At 32.8% G+C, this 8,770-nt stretch overlaps 1 protein-coding gene and 1 non-coding gene across 2 annotated transcripts in view; one reads left to right on the plus strand and one right to left on the minus strand.

Annotated features, from left to right (window-relative positions):
• Window positions 1-3,746: 3,746 nt before the first annotated feature.
• Window positions 3,747-4,016, minus strand: LOC130213948 (small Cajal body-specific RNA 13). The gene has a single exon (XR_008835595.1). It is a non-coding gene; the product is annotated as a small Cajal body-specific RNA 13 (non-coding RNA).
• A 1,277-nt stretch (window positions 4,017-5,293) lies between these two features.
• Window positions 5,294-8,770, plus strand: part of glrx5 (glutaredoxin 5 homolog (S. cerevisiae)) — a 4,602-nt gene continuing 1,125 nt past the window's right edge. Inside the window, exon 1 of the mRNA XM_056481376.1 lies at window positions 5,294-5,708. Within this exon, the coding sequence (XP_056337351.1) occupies window positions 5,414-5,708 (295 nt within the window). The 5' untranslated portion in view covers window positions 5,294-5,413. The remainder of the gene's footprint in view (window positions 5,709-8,770) is intronic.

Below are 8,770 nucleotides of genomic sequence, written 5' to 3' on the forward strand. Positions count from 1 at the left end.
ATTCAAACATCCTTATTTTCTCAAATACCATTTTCACCTACTAAAAAACTATGCAATTTCAAATGCAGACCATGTATGCATTCTGTCCTTACACATAGGAATTATTTACAGTTTAAGCCAAAGAATGACCAGTCTGTCAGATGAAGAAGAGCTGGAGTCAGAGATTCAAATAAATAAGTAAAGTTTACTGAAGATAGTTTGCCGTTTCACCAGCAAAAGCCAGCTTCAGCACTCGCAATGAGTTCCTAGGCCGCTCTGCTTACAATCACAAATCAATAACAATTATACTCTCACATAATGTCATTAACTGCGTCATACACATAGGTGTTCTAACCAGATAGACTAGGAAAATTTTCACGTGGGTGCGTGCGTACAATTCTGAACAATATCTCACGCATATAAACGTCAGACATCCACTAGACTGTTTAGAGCTGACTCCAGACCTGTGAAACGGATCCACGGTGTTGGGCAAGCTACTTGAAAAACGTAGCAAGCTAAGCTAAAAGCTACTTTGCAAAAGTAGCTTAGCCACATTTCAGCTATTTATGCAATTTTCATTTTTAAATCGAAGCAACTTAAATTATCATTCATATTTTAGTGATCACTAAAATTGTCAATGAATCATATGAGGCAGAATTGTTGAGTTCAGTTATTTACTGTAAATAATATGCTGTACCAAACAAAGGCAAATTTTAGCATATAACAGCAAAAACAAAAAATCTAATAAAACCAGGCGTTACGCATTTAAAATACTATAGTAATGTAAAGGGAAATATTTACAAATAAGCATTAAATTACACTAACTTACATATTGTAGTATCAATAATACATATCATGAAATAATAGTACTTACCATAGTATACTTTAGCCTTTACTACAGTTAACTATATATATATATATATATATATATAACTCTCCCTCAGCCATCTTTCCATCAAGCAAGTTTCTCGTGTCAGCCCAATGATTGATTTGCGATGTCACCGACCAGAGCGAGACGTGGCAGTACTGCACCAAAAAGTTTGTTGTCAACCATCGTAAAACGGGAGGTAGAGGAAATCGTCATTTTCGCCATCATATGGGTTTACCTTAATCGGCTAGACACTGGCCTCACAGCTCTGTGAATGTTGGTGCTGTCACTTATTGATCTGCGATCGGTAAATGTAGTTTGTGTGAACGCTTCTGCATTACTTGACTAAAAAAATTGCTTTTGTATACAATCTGTTTTTTACCCAAAGCTGACTGTACTGTACTGACTGTCTTTATCAAAACTGGTTAAAAACCGGTATAATCTACATTTAGGCAGTTTTATCCTTACTACACAAAGTTTATATTGAATAAAAAGTAAAATCACTTTAAAAGAATTAACCGTAAAAATATCAATATCACTATAGCCATTTTAGATAGTATTAACTCATAGAAATAACAATAGAAACAATTGTTTCCAGTCCTCAGCCCTTCAGTTCTACTTGAGGTCTCCGTGACCTCTGACCTAGTTTGGTGGCTCCTGAAAATAGTTACAAAGAGATAGGCAAATGCACCGAACATTCTTATATTAAGCAATGTGTTAACTTTATTCATTATTCAATAATCATCTTTAATAAAAAATAATGAGAAACAGGATGATGAGAAAAGGATAAATGTTGATCCATGCTGAGATGAATTGTAAGGTAGAAATCCGAATCGAATGCTGCTTTAGGGTGGTATATTCTAGGTGAATCATGTTCGGGAAATAATAGCAATACTTTTTTTTTTTTTAGATCTTATTAAAATTACTTAAAGACGACCTACTATGCCTTATTTTACAAAAAAAAATGTAAAATACCTATCTGATGTTCGTGAAGTTTCAGCTCAAAATACCCCACAAATAATCTTTTATAACTCTTTGAAACGGACCCTTTTAGGCTTTAATTTAAATTGTGCCATTTTGATGTCATTTATATAGCACTTTTCTGAATACTCAAAGTGCTTTACATCCAGCTGGATGACACGACCACAGCCATTCTGTGCTAGACCACATACCACACATCAGCTTACTGGTGGAGACAATATTGGTGGTGAAGCCAATTATAATATGGGGATCGTTAGGTGATCATAAGTGGCCAGTGGGCAAATTTGGCCAGGATACCAGTTTACATCTCATTTGAAGAATAGTTCTTCTATTAGAAATGTACATTATCTGTCCTTGAAATAAAAACATAAATACAGTGAATAAAAAGTATTTCATCCCAAATAAATTCTAAGAGGGGACTGATGGTTGATTTCTGTGAGTTGTTCTGTGAAGGAATATGTCAGTCATTTGGTTCTCAGATTGTTTTTCTTTATTAAAAACACTTTACAAATGTACAAACCATGTGATTGTCCCTGTCCTCAACCCAATTGAACCTACAGCTTTAATAGTTTTGATGATAAAAACTCGTATTTAGAAAAAAATAGCCTTTTTTTAGAAATAGCAAAGTTTAAGTTGTTATTATTCACATCAACTGATTAAAAAATAAAATCCTAAATAAAATCTACAAATAAATACAATTTTACAATTGCCCCCAAGTTTCTGTCAGTCCTGTCACATTTGAATTAAATTTAACATAAAAAGCGTACAATACACCTTTAAGCCTCAGAAGAAGTGACATCATTTGATAGAGAAGCTGACAGTGCTCAAGGACACGTTCTATCATTGAATTGTATGATTTTATATGATGTTTTTGAGGAGGACAAGCTTAGCGGTCAGGTCCTGCCATTTTTTTTTTATAAGTGAAAATGTCCTTGTCCTGGCTCATACTAGTCAGGTTTTGGACTTTAATCCCCACTTTACTAACCGGCCTTTATGAAACAGCCCCCTTGTGTAAAATAATGCTTTGTGGGGTTAGAGGTTCTGCAAGTAGCCTACACTTGCAATTTTCATGCAAACCAGAACAGCCAAAGACGAATCATGCAAGTAGACAAGGCCAAAAGTTGAGTATATATTTCCTTTATCAGTTCAAACACAACAGAGTTTGTTTGAAATCAAGCAAAGACCAACTTTGTTGTAGAGAAGTTAGCTTACACTTTTCCTGATGAACTATTTCAGTTTAATCATATCTATACCCCATCTTGCACTCTTAGATCAGCCAACTCTTTCTCCCTGGTACCACCTCACACTAGATTAAGTATGGGAGTCAGATCTTTTAGCTCCATGGCTCCTCGAACTCACTTCCTGTGGATCTAAGGATCAGGGATAGTCTTTTAAATCTTGTCTCAAGACCCATCTTTTTTTTTTCCACTATCTTTTATCATGTTATTTTATAGTCACAATGAGTGTACCTGCAACCTTTTGTTTGGCAACGTTTTATTAATTGCTTTAATTTGTTCTGGTATGGCTGTTGATGCTTGTTGTAGGTGACCATAGGTGTCCAGAAAGGCACCATTTACAAATAAAATGAATTATCATTAATTGAGCGAAGCAACGCATGTCTTAAAACTCACCCGATCACCACTATACAAGCTCATAAAAAAGGTAATTTGTTAATTTAGAATGAATAAATTAAAATGACTGACAATACAGTCTTTAGAAGATTACCAGACAACTCAAGTAGGAAAATACTGCAAATGGTTTTGTATGATTTATTTTATTTAACAAGAAAATTGGTTATAAAGACATTTTAAACAAACATTTTGTCGAGCAATTCAGGATCCAAGCTTCCATTCGGTCTCAAACCTATAAAAGAAGTAAATATACATTAATCAATGGTTCCTCCACAACACAGTGCTACAACTGTGGCAATTCGAAGTGTCTGAAAGGCGCGCTCCTCCTGCCAGACAATATCTGATTGCTGCTGCTTTACTCTGCCTGTTTTTAGATTGGTGACGGTACAAAACAACCATCACCGCCGTGGAAACAGGATAAGATCTGTCGAAAGAATATCGCACGTAAAACTTCAGTCTGGAGAAGTAACGCCTTTAGATCCTTCAGTCTGATCTGTGCAGCTTCGCGGAGTCTCGAGTCACTGGACAAACAGGAGACCGGACCGCGTGACTGCACTGCTTTATTCATGAGGATAGACATGCGTTCAAAAGTATCTTGGTCTACTTACTTTATTTAAGTAACATTGTGCAGCCTGCAACAACAACATGTTTCTCCAAACCACGCCACATCGTACACTTAAATAGAGCTTCGTGAATGAATCATTTACCCAGAGTCGGATCTTTACACTGAGTCATTTTCACAAACACTGTTCTGAATGATTCGTTGACAAATTGGTTTGAGCAATTTGAAGTCGTTACTGTTTTTACGGTTTAAATAGGTTATATAAGTTCTGAATTAATTGAAATTACAGGGGAGAGGGTTGCTTGATTTTAGAATAGCACTTTAACTTCAATTACTTTTTGGTTTTCTATTAATTTATTTATAGGAGTTAATTAATTTATTATTTTTAAAGTAAAAAAAAAAAAAAAAAAAAAAAAAAAATATATATATATATATATATATATATATATATATATATATATATATATATATATATATATATATATATATAAAGCCAGGACAAAAAATAAAGATTGCTTTTTAAAATTTGTTTACATTTTATTTATATATTTAAACTTTATTTAAAATTGTATGATTTAAAATTGCTAAATAACATAGAATGCAATTATCCATACACCAAAAATAAACAAATAAACAAGCAATAAAAAACACAAATGCATAAACAAATGAGTAAGAATGAAATTTTCATGAATACATAAATACAAACACATTCACAAGGCGGGGGGAAAGGTATGCTATAAGCGCGCGCGCACGCACACACGCACACATTGAGTTGATATTGTAAGTTTTTATGTGTGCTTACAAAGTAGATCTTCTTTTAAATGAAATACATTTATATGTGAGGTTTGGAAGAAAAATCAAATCTTTATAAAATGAAACAAATTTTAACCTCAAATCCATGTCCTGCAACACATAGCGTGTTTTAATCACCCATGGTTTATTTGAACTGAATCGATCAGTTTAAAAGTTCAGTTTAAACGAGTCGATTCTAGAAAATGAGTCAGATGACTACCGGAAGAAAAACTTTAGTGTACATTCTAACCGGATGCAAACGCCTCCACTTCACTTCTTACAGCAAAAACAAACAAACGGGTTTCAATTACAGTAACAACACATACAAGTAGATACATTTAATCACATTTCTTCACACCGTTTAAACTGAAGTCTTTAGAGATAAAAATAGTTAAAATCCAGCTTAACATTCACGACTGACGTATTCTTCAACCAATCACAGAGGACACGAAGAACCCGACATCCAATAGCTTTCATCCACTGAGTGTTTTTACCAGAAGGGGCGGAGCTTGAGTCCAGTGAGTTCTACGTCGCGGTGAAAGAAGTGACAAACGAACTTAAACAGCTTCAAATCTACCCCAAACCCACCATACTTGCACAATGAACAGCATTTTTAGGTCCACAGCGCGGTGTCTTCGTTCGGCGTCGTGGCAGTACAGAACCGCGCAGAGCAACGGGGAGCTGTCGGTCAGCAGGGCCCGTCTCATGTGCTCCTCTGCGGGACAGAAGAACCTGGAGGAGATGGTGAAGAAGGACAAGGTGGTGGTGTTCATGAAAGGCACTCCGGCTCAGCCCATGTGCGGCTTCAGCAACGCTGTCGTCCAGATCCTCAGGATGCACGGAGTCGACAACTACGCTTCTTATAACGTGTTGGATGACCAGGATGTCAGACAAGGTCAGTGGCTGGTGGTCTCAGGGGGTTGGAGGATTTGTAGCGTTTTAAAAGTAGTTGGAGTTACATTTTGACCTGGGTGAAGTGCTAATCTCTAGAGTGTGATTCCTCTTGATCGTATGACAAAACATAATAGCCAGTAATAATTAGTTAAATGGTCAATTTTAAGCTGTCACTTATTATAAAATGTAAAAGAAAATGTGTATAAGTGGAACTAAGTGTATGTGTGTATATATTTACAAACATATTAAGGTAACGTTGATTTTAATTTCACTCTATGGCTTTATGCTTGATAATTTAATTTCTGAAAAGTATTCTTTGCAAAGTCTAAATAATTAAATCAACCCATGACTATCAAAGTATAACATAGTTCACAGTCCACTAAATAGTGCTAATATTGTTTTCAAGTCATACTTGCATGTGATTTCAAACATAAAGGTAAAGTTGTTTTTTGTATTTGGACTTTCCCCATAATAACATAATTTCATAATAGTATAATTTGCAAACTCTTACTTAAATAGCAAAATCATATTGGCAACCAATGACTATCAAAGTACAACATTGTTCACAGTCAAATAAACAGTGTTAATATTGTTTTCAAGTCACTTTTACAGGTTTTTTCAGACCGAATATTCAAAGTGCCGTGGTAAACAATAGGAAGGGGTCACAAGTTGTCACTGAACGAATGTGTGAATGTAAAACCAACTTTTCCTCAAAATTTCAGACCTAGACAGAACCATGGCAAAAATATAGGGAGCTTGTCATAAGTTGTCACTAAACGAATGTGTGAATATAAACTCAACTTTACCTAAGTAAAAAATGTCCTAAGACATAAATGGGTGCTGTTTTATATATTTTGATATATCTATCTCAAGTCATCATGTTGATTTAAGTTTATGTCATTCATGTTAAATCACTGTTAGGGGATTGTTATTGATAGTGCATTAACAGTAAAAGCTGATAATGTTGACATGGTAAGTTGAAGTTTCCAACTTTATGAGAAATAAATTATTAAAGTGTCATTATTATTATTTGTTTTTGTTAAGTTAATATTATGAGAAATTGATGAGAACTATTTTATTGATGTTGTTTTTACTAATTTAGTACTATGAGAGGACTGATCATCATAATTATCTGTGTTATGTGAAAATTGTGTTGATCTGTTCTTATGTGAAACCAAAGCATTATTACTTGAGTGTTCCATTATTTTAGGATGCTTAGTCACTGCAAGATACCAATCTACCATATTGTTTTTTTTTTTAAAGTTTAGCATTATCACAAGGAAATTCCTCATTGTTATGAGGAGCTTTCTGAATGTTATACATAATTTCACAAAAGAATAGTTTGACAGCTCAAAATAATGAGAAACTATACTTATCATTATAATTATTATTTTTAGTAATAGTAGTAGTAGTAGTTTGAAAAAGTTTCTCATTACTGATATATTTCGTCACTGATGAGATCTCAGTGAGAGATTATGAAGTTATGAATTAATATAAAAAACTGATTAGTGATTTTTTTTCCACCATGAGGTTTTTAAATCATAATAACCAGAAAAGTCTGTATTTTTATTAATCTAATATTTGCATGTTGTGTATCTATTATGAGAGATTGAGACATTTGTTATGAGGAAGTTTTTCATTGTTTTCGAGGAATGTTCTCAATAAGAGGCAGTTTCTAAATAGTTTTGTCTTCTCATAATAGTGCTTAGGAGTTCATTATTCGTCAATATACTAGTCTTATACTGTCGTAATATGAGATCATTCATAAGTCATGAAAATGAGCTTTTCTCATCATATGTTGTAATATTGCACTGATGTTATGGTCCAACTTATGATATTGAAGCCATTCGTACAAGAGAAAGATACATTGTTGTTGTTGTTGTTTTTTTTTTGTAAAATAAATATATGTGAAATCAGAAGTTGTCCACAAGATACCATGCCTAAAAAGTAAAGTTCACCCCCCCAAAAAGAAAAATTGTCAATTTTACTCACACTTCACTTGTTTAAAACCTTTTTTGAGTTACTTAATAATTGACAGCTTGTATTTTTATTTATAGTTAAAACATATATACATATCATTTAAGTTGAAAATGATAACTTAGGTCTAAAACTGGATTAGTCCAGCATATGTGTGTTAACGGCAGCAGCAGTGCTGTCAGCTCTGATTGTGTTTATCAGTCCAGAACAGCAGGAAGAATTTGGGGTGTTAACCTTAAATGGCTGAGGTTAGTTTGCAAACAGTAAAGCATCGACTTTAAAGTGCTTAAGTGAAGAATTAAACAAGAAAGAAATTGTAATGTTTAGGACTAGGCAATCTGAAGGAAACAGAACAGAATGGCAATTTAAAATGTTTTTATATTTAACTACTCAACTTAAAATGTTACTTCAACATGGTGCAAATAACATCATGTTAACAAACAAATGAATTGATAAATAAAGTTACTTCTAAAATGTCTTTACAGAAAACGAAATATGAAACAATATAAAATATTGTACTAGTTTGTTTCAGACAAACATGTTACTGTAGATGTTTAGATATTCTTATGATTTATTTATTTATATATATATATATATATATATATATATATATATATATAAATATATATAGATAGATATATATATAGATAGATAGATAGATAGATAGATAGATAGATAGATAGATAGATAGATATATTTATAAAAAGAATAAATAAAACAAATTAATTATTACAAAGCTAAATTGAATACATTTCAATAATCATAATTCATAATGGAAGAGAAAAAAAAGATGATTTTCAGCTATATAAGACACTTTATTTATTTATTATTTTTTATTTTCCCGAAAAAAGTTACATAGCATATTGTTATGGCCTAAAGGGTCTTGTTTAATTAATAAAATGACAATTAGAAATGATTTCAGACAAAATATTATTAAAATATTTAATAAAATCCTAAAAGTTCTTGCAGTCCTGGTTTTAAAGGGATTGTCAGAGTTAAGAATAAAGCAATGGCATTGTCTATTAATTTTTTAAGGCATTGAGCTGATACGTCTGTGGTTTTGTTTACTGAAGATTGTAAAATAAA

Source organism: Danio aesculapii, chromosome 20, assembly GCF_903798145.1.
Source record: "Danio aesculapii chromosome 20, fDanAes4.1, whole genome shotgun sequence".
NCBI classification, from domain to species: domain Eukaryota; kingdom Metazoa; phylum Chordata; class Actinopteri; order Cypriniformes; family Danionidae; genus Danio; species Danio aesculapii.